Below are 13624 nucleotides of genomic sequence, written 5' to 3'. Positions count from 1 at the left end.
TTCTCCTTTGTTCTGCAGGAACTTATTTGGAGGGTTAAATTGCATATGGAATCTGTCCGAACTTAAACCAGAGTCTAAGCAAGGATATACTATATATCGTGGGAAGAAACGTCTGATAAGAGCTACAGATCAAGAAAATCAAGATTTAAAATGTGTATGATTGAACAGTAAGGTAAAAGGAGGAATAAGCAAAGGAAATTAGGTAATTCCTCAATGGATATCATTTCTTTTTTTTTATATATATATATATATATATATATATATATATATATATATATATATATATATATATATATGTATATATATGTATGTGAATAATGCCAAGTCCCAGCTGAAACGTGTTATGTGGACATGTGGTAAAATAAAAAAAATTATATATTTATATATATACACATGTATATATATATATATATATATATATATATATTCGAACAAGGAACGTCTTAGCCTTCTAAGACTGGTAACGCACTCCGAGCCAATGGATTTCAAAGAAGCTTTATTCCACCATGCTGACAAACCAGTTTCAGTCTTCGCGACCTTTTTCAATGTCAGAGTTCAATTCACAAATATTGCCTTAAATACACGAGTGTTTAAAGACATTAAAAGAAGACTCCAATGTTTCAATAAACATGAAGGAAGGACCACTATGTTTATAGATTGTAGCCATAGTGGCCATCTTGGAGTTGCTCATGACCAATAGCCAAAATATAGTCCCAAGATCACTAACGTTTTTAACCGAGAAAAAGTAGTCATTATCAATTATTAACATGAGGTTGTTACCAATCTTTTACATGATGTTATTAACCACTGTAATTACAGTTTCTAGTGTCAATATTTTAACATTATTGTTATTAAGCCCTGAATGGGCAATGACATTTTCTTCTCTTTTTTCTTAGTGGTAGGGCTATATGATATAATGTCATTAATAAAACACCAACATGTACTGTATTTGAGGAAAGAAGAAGACAAACATGGAGGTAAAATTAGCTTTACAGTAGAATGATAAGTCAAATTAAATTAAATTAAATTAGCGTTCCATCTTCTGTTTCAGTTCATTTTCAAATAAAATAAGATACATAGTTCCTCCCTATGCTCCATACAGAGTTGATATTTCATAAATATTATTCCATACAGAAGGAGATTATTGTAATGTCGAGCACTAGCTGAAGGAGGAAAAGAGGAAAAGGAAAGGGAGAAGGGAAAGGTTGGAGTAAAGATATATATATATATATGAGTATATATATATGTACTTAACAAGAATTCTGCCCCTGTATGTGTTCTTGTTATATTATTAACCTATATGTACCCACAGTTCCTCTTCGCTATTTAAACCTGAGGGTGCCATAGTTCTCAGTTCTAGAATATATCTAGATTCTAACTGGCGCAATCTTTTCACCCTATCGCCTCCTCTTTGTCTCACTGGAATTTGATCAAGGCAAAAATAGCAAAGTAGGTGACTATCACTTTGGTGATGTAAAGCAAAGTGGCGTGCGACAGGATAGTTTTTGTCGTTATTGGTGATAGCCCGCATGTGCTCTAACACTCTCTTTTTTGCGGGATGCACTGTGCTTCCAATGTACAGCAGGTTGCAGGGACAGCTCAGACAGTATACTACAAAGTCAGAGTTGCAGTTTAGAAACTTGAGGATTAATTTTTCAGTTGTTCTGCCTGGGACCTTGTATCCTTTAATCTTCTTACTGTTCCTGCAAGCTTTGCATTTAAGGCAGGGGAAAAACCCTCTAATTTCATTTCTGCCTTTCATGCTCTTATCAAAATGACTGTGCACTAATAGGCCCTGCAGAGAGGTATTCCTCCTATAAGTGATGCTGGGATGTTGGGGCAATTGTTTTCCAATGACCATATCTGCCCTCAAAAGGCTCCAATGTCGGTTGATAATTTGACGAATTCGAGGAGAATTCTTCGAAAACGTCAAAATCAGCCTGGTTGTATCGTCTTGTTTCTCATCCTGTTTCTTTACTAAAAGCAGGTTTCTTTCTTTCTCATCTGCTCTTCTTTCTGCTGCTTTCAGTGTTTTAACTGGATAACCTCTTACACTGAAGCGCTTGATGGCTTCTTTCTTGGATCTTTGATAGTTAGTGTCTAGAGTGCTGTTGCGTTTTATCCTCAATAACTCCCCGTAGGGGATGCTATTCACCAGGCATCTTGGATGTTGACTGGTAAAGTGTAAGGTGGCATTACCTGCGGTTGCTTTCCGGTATAACTTCGTCATAAGTTGTCCCTCACTCACATATACCAGTAGATCTAGAAAGGCCACTTCTGAATCACTTATGTTACTAGTAAAATGTAAGTTGTAAATGTTATGATTCAGGAGATCTAGATATGTTAGGAATTCTTGTTGCGACCCTTTCCAGACGATAAAAATATCATCAACGTACCTGATCCAGACGGCGATCTTATTCATCCAGGGCTCATTTGCCCCGTACCAGGCCACGTGCTTCTCCCACCAGCCCACGAAGAGATTCGCGTAGCTAGGGGCGAAGCACGTGCCCATCGCGGTACCTTGTTTCTGGATGTACAGTTGGTTGCCAAATAAGAAAATGTTATTGTATAGGCAAAAAGTCATAAGCTCTATGATCATTAAGTTGTGTTCAGTGTATTGTATACTTCTTCCTGCACTTTTCTTCGTCTTTGAGGACTTCTGTTGCTTCTTTCTGCATTTCTTTTTTTTCTTTCTGTGCGTTTTTCCTTCTTTCTTCGCATGTCCTGTCTCTGTAGGCATAGCTAGAAATTAGCATTTAAAAAACCTTTGAAATTCACTGAAAAAAACATAGGTTTCAAGCACGTTATAGCTAGGAATTAGCATTTAAAAAACCTTAGAAATTCACAGAAAAAACCATAGGTTTCAGGGGCGTTATAGTTAGCTGGACTTTTCACTCGTACAAAACCATAGAAATTCCCCCGTTATAGTTAGTTCAGCTAACTATAACTCGCGCGCCCGCAATGCACTGCTGATGACGTCACATTTTACATCACTCATGACATGGTCAGTGACATCACTCATGACATCACTGATGACATCTCAAGTGAATAACTTCCTGAGTAACTTTGGGTGACAAGCAGTGCAAAAGTACGCAGTCTTGTATTGAGGGAGAAGTTCTCTGCAGGGTGGGAACTAAGTTTGTCATGGTGCAGAGACAAATATGCGCAGGGCCAGGTTATGTTATGTAATGCTATGTTATTTATATTTGTAAAGAGCAACGGTTACCCAAGGGTGTCCTGGCGCAAGCTACTGCCATCTGAATAGAGGTTGACATAGGAATCCTATATACAGAAAAGACAGGCTTTCAATCCCTTCCTAAACGTCATTAGATCGGTGGCAGTTCTAATATTTAGAGGGAGTTCATTCCAGGCCTTCCGGCACAGGTGATGAAGCTTTTCCCTCCCCAGTTAACTTTTTTAATGGAGGGTACTGACACCCTCATGGCACCTAAGGAGCTGCGGCCTCTTTTGGGGACATACCATTAAAAGTGGCCATTCAGATATTATGGCCCTGGTCCATGAAGGGCTTTAAATACGACGCACAGGGAGTTAAAATGCACTCATTGTCTAACTGGGAGCCAGTGCAGCCTTTTGATTCCCTTGGTGACGGATATAAATATTGGTATGCCGGTGAGCAGTCTCATTGCCGCATTTTGCAGAAGTTTAAGTTTTTTAGCTGTGGCTTTTGAATGTTCATGTAGAGGCTGTTGCAATAATCCAGCCTTGATAGAATGAGAGATGCTATAACTATGCGTTGACTGTCCTCTGGCAGGAAAGGTATTATATTCTTTTTTTTGATAATCAAGTTTATTTGCATTTGAAAAAACAAAGTCACAAAAGGACATCGTACAATTGCATAGTCAATCAGAGACAACAAAAGCCACGGTCATGATTGAAGTACTCGAGCAAGCCACCCCATTTGAAAGGTAGTATAGCAATGTATGAGAAAATCAGAGCACTTAATTTTAAACAGTAAGTTCAGCCATTTGCCCCATACCTTGTGGAACTTGCCAGGACATCCCCGGGCCTCGAAGAGAGGTTCCTCCTGGGCCACGCACCAGTCCACCCCGTCTCCATTTTCGAAGGGTAGGGGGTTTGGCCTGAGCCCAGGCCGCCGCGATGTCTTGCTTGGCTACCACCACCGCCGTGCCCAGAAAGTGTTTGTTGGCTCTAGAGCCGTCCAGACCATCGAATACCCACAAAGAAGGCGTATGGGGAACCTGCCAACCCAGAGTCTACGTAAGCTCAGATTCCACACCCGACCAGAATGGGGCAAGACCAGGGCACAACCAGACCATGTGGAAAAAATCGGTCGGTGGTTGGCCACATGGTGTACAATCTGGGGAGGGGCGCAGTCCCGCCTTAATAAGGCGCACAGGGGTAAGGTAGGCCATGTGGAGATAATAAAGTTGGATGAGACGGAGTTTAGGGCAGGTCGTAAGAGTTTTGGGAGCCATAAGGGCATAGCGCCAGTCTGCTTCTTCTAGGGGACCTAGCCATCCCTCCCAGAGGGTTCTCAGTGAGTCCAGGGTAGTGGGGGCCATTATTCACTAGGGAGCGGTAAATCCGCGACACTCCTCCTCTGCCCAAGTTTCCCATCATTACCTGGGCCTCCAATGGGCTAACTCGGGAATCAACGTACCTGGTGGAATATGTGCGGTAAGGGCATGGCAGATCTACAGATACTTATAAAATTGAGAGGTGTGAAGGGAGTGACGTTGTTGTAGATCGGAGAAGGCCCTGACGTGGTCTCCCACCCAGACATCTTCAAGGAGCGAGATCCTGACATGATCCCATTGTCGAAAGCCTGCAAGGGTCGATACCTCCCGCCACCACGTGCCATGCCACAGAGGTGTATGCTGAGTAAGTTGCTTGTCCCAGCATGTGTATCGCTGGGCAGAGAGCCAGGCTACTAGGACCACTCTGGTGCTAGGTGGGATCGCCTGTGGAATGGGAGCCCCGTATAAGTAGGCTTGGATTTGCGGGAAGTCCATGGTTCTAAGCTCCATCGAATAGGCCGAGTCAGACCACCACCCAGTGAACCAATCATGGATGACAAGGAGTCTGGTAGCCAAGTAGTAGAGATGAAGATTTGTCATTCCCATGCCTCAATCAAAGGGCGGGATCCGGCAGCGGGCCAGGGCTATTCGCGGCCTCCCCCCCCCCACAGGAACCTAGTAATTACCCCGTCAAAGTCTCGGAACCAACTACCAGAGAGATGAGAGGTGGTATTCTGAATGATGTAGAGGAAGCGGGGAAGGATCATCATTTTAAAGAGTGCCCCTCTTCCAAGGGGGTTAAGTGGGAGGGTTTGCCAGCGCTTAGGGTCGTTTTTGACTTTCGTGACCAGGGGTGCAATGTTAAGCGCCCATTACAACTCTGGGAGTTGAGTCACCATGATCCCAACGTATTCAAATTATTGTCTCCTGATAGGGATACTAGATTGCTAATCAAAGCAAGCCCTTGAGAGATGGAGGGGGATCAGAGGGGACTTCGCAGGCCTGAGACATTCTCGAAGGCCCAGAGCACCTCCAAGCAGCGTGGGGCGGAGCATTCCGAGTCAACCAAGAAAAGCAGGACATTGTCTGCATATAGGGCGATTTTATCCACCTGGTGGGGATCCCAAGACCACCCTTGGATTTGGGAGTCACTACGTATGAGGCAGGCAAGGAGCTCCATCGCCAGAGTGAATAAGAGTGGGGAGAGGGGCCTCCGTGAAGGCACCGTTGGTCAGGACCTTGGTTTTGGAGTTGGAATACAGGACACGGATGAGGCATCGAAAATGGGGGTCGAAACCCATCATCACGAGGATGTCCTCCAGGTACTTCCAGTCAACCGTGTCAAAGGCCTTTTCAAAATCTATAAGTAGGAGGGCCAGGTATGGTGTGAGGTTATGGTGATGGGCCAGGGCGAGTTGGAGGCGCTGTATGCACTGCTGAGTGCCGTGTGCCGGCATGAAGCCACATTGAAGGTGCTGGGCCAGGGCTGTTGCAAAAAATTTCATTTCAGTGTTGATTAAAGAGATCGGACTGTAGTCCTCACAGGAGGGAGAAGGTGGTTGGGTCTTCGGGATGACCATTATAGTAGCCACATCAGTCTTGGGGGGAAAGGAGCCCTCCTCGGCCACGTGCTGGAAGAGGTCAACCAAATGGGGCACCAATAAGTCTCTATAGACCGCATAATACTGCTGTGGGAAGCCATCTGGTCCTGGTGTCTTCCCAGAATTTAACAGGGAGATAGCCCCATGTATCTCCACTGGGATAAAGGGGAGATCGAGGTCCATCGACTCTGCCTGGGCAAGGCAGGGGAGCCAGATAGCCCCCTGCCCCAACAAGTCGACCAGAGAGGCCCCAGGGGGGTGGGCTGAATACAGCTGGGCATAGTAGCCTGCGAAAGCCTGGACAATAGCCCGTGAGGTGCAATGGCGGATTCCAGCGGCGTCTCCGGATTTCGGGGATAATTCTGTTGGCATTGGGGTACGAGACTAAGTTGTGAAGCGACTTTCCATTCTTGTCACCCCATCCGTAAACACGGGCCACAGAGGAGCACCTCAACATCATGGCAGAGTCAAGGGAAATCTGACGGATCTCATCCCGGATCTCTGCAAGCTGTCTGGCGGGTTGGGCTTTGGACGTATTTGTGAGAGTCAGTTCCAGCCGTGTGGCTTGCGCCTTAAGCTGGGTCAGGCGAAGAGTCTGTGCCTCACGTTTCATGTGCACTAGGCCCCTGGATACGCCACATAAAGTGGCCTTACCGGCCTCCCAGACTGATTCCTGGTTGATAAGGAAATAATGCGAGGCGAGCGCGTCCTTAATCTCCGTGTCCTGCAGAAACCACGTGTTCAGTCGCCAGACCGTCCGTGTCCCATCAGCGGCACCTCCTAGGTGCAACAAAATGGCTGAATGGTCTGAGATTCCACGGGGAGAATAGAGATGTTAGAGATATATTGACAATCGATGGCAGGCAGGAGGAGCAAATCGATGCAAGAGTGAGTATGGTGGGCCGCCGAAGTGTGAGCATATTGTTTCCCCGGGAATTCCAAATCCTCCAGGCATCACACAGACCAAGGGCAGCTGACAGCCTCTTGGAGTGAGATAGGCGCGACGAGGATTGTTCTCCAGTTGTTTCAAGTGACGGTTGCATAACTGCATTAAAATCGCCTTCAATTACTGTCTGACCCAGGGGCAGGGCGTAAACTACAGCTCTAAGGTGATGGAGAGTAGGGGGAATGTGGCGGGTGGGATGTATGTTTAGATTAGGTTCAGGACATGACCCTCAAGCCTACCGGATATGGTCACATAGCAGCCTTGTGCGTTGGTCGTCACCTGTGCAGGGTTGAAGGGAAGGCCCCTCCGGATTAGTATAGCCACCCCTCAGGAGCCTCGTGTGAAACCGGAGTGCCACACCCAGTCAAACCCGTATCTTGATAGAAATGGACAGTGGGTTCCCATGAGGTGAGTCTCCTGAAGGAGGAGCACATCCGGAGCATGGCATTGGGCGTATTTGAGGACTGCTGCATGTTTGATGCGATCCAGCAAGCCATTTACGTTGAACGTGGAGAGATCTACCGCTGGTGGGCATCTGGACAGTATGTAAAGTGAGGACACGGAGGACCAAAGGGGCCTGGGTCCCAGTGGGGGTGATGCATCTCAGCCAGGATAGAAAGTTGTGGCATGTGCAAGGTGATATGATGTCTGTTGATGGGGATATTGTGTGCAACTGGTAGGCTAACATAAAGCAATTGCTCAAACGGATCCAAGGCAAAAACAATTCGGAAGACAATGGCCCGCACCCCCCACCCTATACTTCTGAAACTGAAGCAGTTGTCGCCCTAAGAAAAACAAGATAACAATAACAAATAGCTAAGATAAATCGCAAGAGTTCTGCCCCAGTTCCAGCCTCATGGGCCTCTACAAATCAGGTTTCTATGTCCTCACCGGATCCCTGGAGCGCGGGGCTTCTAGACAGATCGGAGTCTGACAAGGAGGGGCGCAATGCCCCAGATGGGTCTGGACCACGGCTCAGATCATTCAGTGGACTGGTTTGGCTGTGGTTGTTAAGAGCTGGGGGAGCGTCGGAAGAGATCAACAACTGAGACCCGAGTTCCGGCGATCATGCCGGCACCCCTCACTGATCCCCCCTCCTGCAGGACCGGGCGTGTCTTTGCTGTGGCTTGGGAGGAGATGGACGTGTTTGTGGAGGATCATACAAGGTGGGAGGGGAAGCAGATCGGGTCCGCAGAGGACGTTCCTTAGTGAGCCAAGTCCAGGCAGCCTGCGGGGTCTCAAAAAATATTGCCTTGTCATGAAAGACGACTGAGACGAGCCAGGAAGAGGAGACCATATCTCAGTCCCAAATTGCGGAGTTTTTGTTTGACATATGCATACGTGCGCCGCAGGGCCTGCACCTCTCTCGTATAGTCTGGGAAGAGCATAATAGTGTTATTTTGGTATTTCAGGGGAACCTGGGTCCGGGCCTCTCTAGGGATAGCATCTCTGTCACGGACGTTGAGGATCCTGATGATGATGGGATGGGATGGGGCCCTGGGAGGAGGTTTAGGGGCCAGGGAACGATGAGCGCGCTCAACTGTTAACCACACAGAGAGTGCGTCTTTGGGTATCCATGACTTCACCCAAGTCTCCACAAAGGTGTCCGCCCGTCCCTGCTCTACCCCTTCTGGGAAACCTATTAAAGGTAAGTTGTTTCGCTGCAAGCAGTTTTCTGCATCTTCTGCTCAACGGTGTAGTTCCGAAGATTGATTCTGCAGGTGGGCCCCTTGGGTTTTCCTCTGTCCCAGTTCATCCTCAGCCGTGGAGAGACGCGACTCCACCTCCGAAATTCTCGCCGTGGCATTACGAAGGTCCTGGCGAATAAGGGCCATGTCCACCCGAACCTCTCCGATCTTGCTCTCCACCGAGGCCTGGGAGGTGCCAATAATTTGCAGGATGGTGGAAAGGTCTCCACTGGCAAGGGAGGAACCACCAGAAGCCCCCTCTGCTGGGTTCCGCTCGGTGGTTGTGTGCTGTTCCATTTTAATTTGAGTCTGTGGAGCGGGTGTCTTCGGCGCATGTTCTGTACTCATCTCGACCGTAAGTTTAGGAACCCGAATATCAAGCCGGCTGGGGGGTATAGGCTCACAGGGCAGACTGCCCCCGGCGGGAGAGGCCAAGCGCCCGAGCCGTCGATACTCAGTCCCGGGCACCGAACCCACCCCGCGCAAGCCCACCAATGCCTGAGGTACTGGCTACAGCAGGTCCGGACACCCTGCCCCCCGCCGCCCGAAGTGGCAGGCGATCCAAGAAGAACAAAGTCTCACAACACCCGGAGAGGGTGCTGCCAGGCCAAAGGGAGAAGGGGAGGACAGCGGAGGGGGCCCAGACCTGGTTGCGGCCGGTTCCGCCTACCTCTGCCGGACCTCCGCAGAGTGTAATCGTAACCCAGGTCAACACTCCCAGGTCGGAAGCAAGGGATCAGGGGACCCTCCAGGAGTAGCGCCGGGGTGTTAAGATGGCAGAGGGGGTCTGATGTTGATGACCCCACACCGCTCGATGGGTGCGGCCGATATTGACTCCTCTGCCTACGATTGTAGGAGCGCCGTTGGGGTTGGAGCCACAGAACCAGCCATCCGGGCTCTACTGGCGGAGGCCCATTGTGATTTCGGGGGTGCTGCAGAGCCGGGGTAGAGGATAAGGAGCGGTGGAGGGGGCCCACCTCCAGGACCCCACGCCGCTCAACAATTGCGGCTGATTCTACCCTCCAATAAGTGACTTTCAGCACCTGGGGTTCTTCAGAACCCAGGCCGAGGATAGGTAGCTGTGAAGGAGGCCCACACCCAGGACCCCGCGCCGCTTGATAAGTGATGCCGATTCCACCTCCCAGCAAGTAGCTCACTACACCTGGTGCGTCGCCCCACTCCGGGCTGCAAAGCCAAGTCCCAAGAGTCCTGGGAAGTCTCAGACAGCAGAGGGGCAAGTGTTTTGACAACTGGTTCAGGTCAATAAGCAACCCAGGCGTGTGAAGGGCCAGGAGGTTTCCAATGCGTGGTGTGTCGATATGGCAGGCCGGGGTGGGCCAGGGCGGGTCAGGCTTCAATTGGAGGTCGCCACAGAGGCAGGTGGCAAGGCAGGGTGTGGTAGCTCGGGCCCAAGCCAGTGGGAAGGGGGGCCCAGGCCAGGAATCCCCCCATGCACCCCGCCACAGATGGAGCATGCTCACCCACCTCCACCCAGCGGGAATCCACCACCAGACATGAGGCAGGAGGCCGGCCGACTGCTGCGCAGGCCGCCTCCACAGCGTAGCCGAAGGATGAGAAGTCCCAGAATTATGGCAGTGAAGGTGGCTCAATGATTAGAGTGGCTCAATGATTAGAGCGGCAGACCCTGATGCAGAGGTCTAGCCCGGGACCAGGGTTCAATTCCCCGCCTTGGCGGGTCTTGGGCTCAAAAATTCCACGGACCTGATAATTCTCGCCTCGGTGCCATTCCAATCATGGAGTCCCACTCTGCAACTCTGGGCAATAGCTTGCTTAATCTCCACAACGGCCCCCACACTGCTAAGGATGCCTGGCCTCAACCTTGGGGGTGCCCAGGAGTGGACGCCTTACAGGGAAAAGCCAGGATGGGTTCCACAGCGGTATTCGTACAAGCGCCTTGAGACCCTTGCGGGTGAGTAGTGCGCTATACAAGTATCAATTTACAAGGTGGAGATCAGGAGCACAGAGTCAACGATCGCGCCGGCAGCCGGGAAGAGTCCACACACACCCAGGCCTTGTGACCGCCGGGTCCCAAGTGCAGCCGACTCTGGTCCCACCTCCAGGAAATGTCAGGCAGCACCCTCCCGTCAAGACTGTAGGTGGCAGGCCAGACAGGAATCAAGTCCAGACCCGGAGTGGGAGGAGGGGCGGCAGATCCCGAGGCCCCCGCCACTCGATATAGTGGCCGATCAACCAGTCACACAAGAGCGCAGTCCTCAGCAGTCACACACAGCCCCGCAGGCCGGGCCAATGAAGGAGGAGACACGGCCAGGCAGGGGGAGGGAGGGCCACCTCCTTGATCAGAGCGCCAAACGCCCCAGCTCCAATCACGACCAGGGCAGACACCACTCAGTCTGGAAGGGCACAGCACCGGAGGGCCTCTGACTGCAAGTTGGAGTAATAGGAGCAGGAGGTTGAGGCTAGAGCAGCGAGGCTTGAGAAACTGGTGCCGCCATCTTGGGAGCCAACAGGCTGGCGCTCAGGGCAGAGTACTCCCACAGCAGGTAGCCGCGCGAGTTGTTTTGCCTCGCAGGGTACTCTCCATCACAGTAGGCACGGCCGGGAACCAGTGGGGGTCTGTAGGGGCACTGATGGTGGTGGATTTCGACGCAGATGACGGAGGGGTCCGGAGCACTCTTAAAGTGCGACCGCCATCCTGACGCGTCGGCCACACCCCCCAGCATTATTTTCTTAATCATTCTAAGAAGGTAGAAGCTGGCAGATGCCACTGCATTTATCTGGTCCTTGAAAGGTAGCCTATCGTCAACAGTAACTCCCAGATTTTTTACTTTCCTAGTGGGTTTTGTGAGGGTACCTAATTTTACCGGCCACCAGTCTGGGGCACAGAAATTGGCATTTTTCCCAAAGATAATGACCTCAGTCTTGCCCGAATTTAGCTTCAGCTCTGGGTCATGCACATCTAGGCCCAATTCATGCAGTTATGAAATCTCTTCTCATACTCTGACTCCTGCCTCCGCAGCAGGGACACCCCAATTTGCGTATCCTTCGCATATGAAGTAAACTGAAACCCAAAGGATCTAATCAGGTCCACCAGGTGAGACACGTAAACATTGAAACGGGTGGGACTGATGAATCACCCCTGCGGCACTCCGCAGGGTAGGGAAAAAGGTTTAGAACAGAATTTGTCCAAAGCCACAATTTGAGTTCTCTCAGCCAGGAATGATTTAAGTAGCTTCCAGGCTTTGCCAGCCGCGGTCGGTAGTAGGAGTTCCTGCAGGGCGGTGACGTGGGGAGGGGGAGGGGCAGGGTGGGGGGTAGTAAACTATGGATTGCGGAGGTTTACAGGTAAGTAAACATATAAATTAATAAAACGAATTTCGTTGCGTGCACTGCATCGCCAAATGCGATGCAGTGCACGCAACGAAATTTGTTTTATTACTTTATATGTTTACTTAACTGTAAACCTCCGTAATCCATAGTTTACTACCCCCCACCCTGCCCCTCCCCCTCCCCACATCACCGCCCTGCAGGAACTCCTACTACCGACCGCGGCTGGGCTTTGCCCTTAATCCCGCAGTGCGAAAGACGGTCCATCAGGAGAACATGGCCGACCGTGTTGAAAGGCCACCCAGAGATCCAGCATAATCAATGCTGCATTTCCTCCCTCATTCAGGGCTTCCCTTATTTCTTTGGTGGATTTTATAAGGGCAGATTCCGTGCTGTGTCCTTCCCTAAGCCCATATTGGGTGGGATCTAAAATGTTATTTGCCTGGATGAAGGTCTTTTTTACCAATTTAACCGGCTGTGGAAGGCGAGAGATTGGCCGGATGTTATTAGGATCCTTAGGGTCCAGATTTTATTTTTTAGCAATGGTACGATAGATGCCATCTTCCATGTTTTCAGGTAGTGCCCTGACTCGAACTTGGCATTAAATAAGGAACTAAGTGACATAGCAATAGGTTAGGGGACTAGTTTGATCACAGAGACAGGACAGGGGTCATAAGGAGAGCCTGATTTGATAGGGGTGAGGGGTTTTATGGTATCTTTGGTGGTCAGTGGGGAGAACATGACCAGAGGAGGCGGTTGGTAAATTGCTAAATTGGCCCCCAAAGTTGAACCGTCTGTACCTCCCAGCGGGGAGGAACTAAACGATGAGAAAATAAGCTCCACCTTTTGCAAAAAGAAGAGGTCGACTTCCTCACATAGCTCTTGACTGCTCTGAATTTTAGGTGGCCCGGAGGCAGCCAATCTGGTTACGTTCATAAAGACTTCTTTGGTTGAAGATTTGGCCAGCTAATTTGTTTAGCAAAAAACGCTCTTTTACGATTAAATAAGAGCCTTTTATAGAGCACAAGACTTTGTTTGTAGGGTTCTTTCTCTGCTTCATTGTATTCTCTCCTCCAGTAGATGCTTACAAGCTAGTTTTTGTTTCTTCAGGTCATCAGAGTACCAGGGAGCTGTTGGTTGGGAACGTTTAGGAAACTGAATTTTAACTGGGGCTAATTTTTACAAGCTGTCTCTTTTCACTTTGTATAACAGATGGTAGCATCTTCAACCTTTATAGGCAATGAAAAAGCTGTTGCCAAAAGAAAGTTTTCTAACTCTGTGCCCTTAATTTTATTCCATGCTCTTAATTCTATCTGACTATTAGAGGCCCCCGTGCTATTGTGTTGAACAAGAATGGCCAATTCGAAATGAATTGCTACATGATCTGTACAAGCAAGTGGCAGCAACCAAGTAAAAGTTAGCTGTGGATGGTTAGAGAAGATCCCATTCAGGGTATGCCCTGCAACATGGGTGGTACCTTCTACATGTTGCTTAAATCAACGCTATCACATAGACAAGAGCGGTTATGTCAGGGTCAGCAGATGCTTCTAAATGAAAATTGAAGTCCCCAATAATAGTGAATGA

At 49.2% G+C, this 13624-nt stretch overlaps 1 protein-coding gene across 1 annotated transcript in view; it reads right to left on the bottom strand.

Annotated features, from left to right (window-relative positions):
- Positions 1-13624, bottom strand: part of LOC146860897 (uncharacterized) — a 1545865-nt gene that overhangs the window by 95533 nt on the left and 1436708 nt on the right. Inside the window, exons 35-36 of the mRNA XM_085646178.1 lie at positions 6755-6880; positions 5655-6462 (exon numbers count right to left, since the gene is read on the bottom strand). Of these exons, the coding sequence (XP_085502304.1) occupies positions 5655-6462; positions 6755-6880 (934 nt within the window). The remainder of the gene's footprint in view (positions 1-5654; positions 6463-6754; positions 6881-13624) is intronic.

The sequence above is a fragment of the Triturus cristatus genome, chromosome 3_1, assembly GCF_964204655.1.
Source record: "Triturus cristatus chromosome 3_1, aTriCri1.1, whole genome shotgun sequence".
Lineage (NCBI taxonomy): Eukaryota > Metazoa > Chordata > Amphibia > Caudata > Salamandridae > Triturus > Triturus cristatus.
The sequence above is the reverse complement of the archived record's forward strand: the minus strand, read 5'-3'. Positions and strand labels throughout refer to the sequence as shown.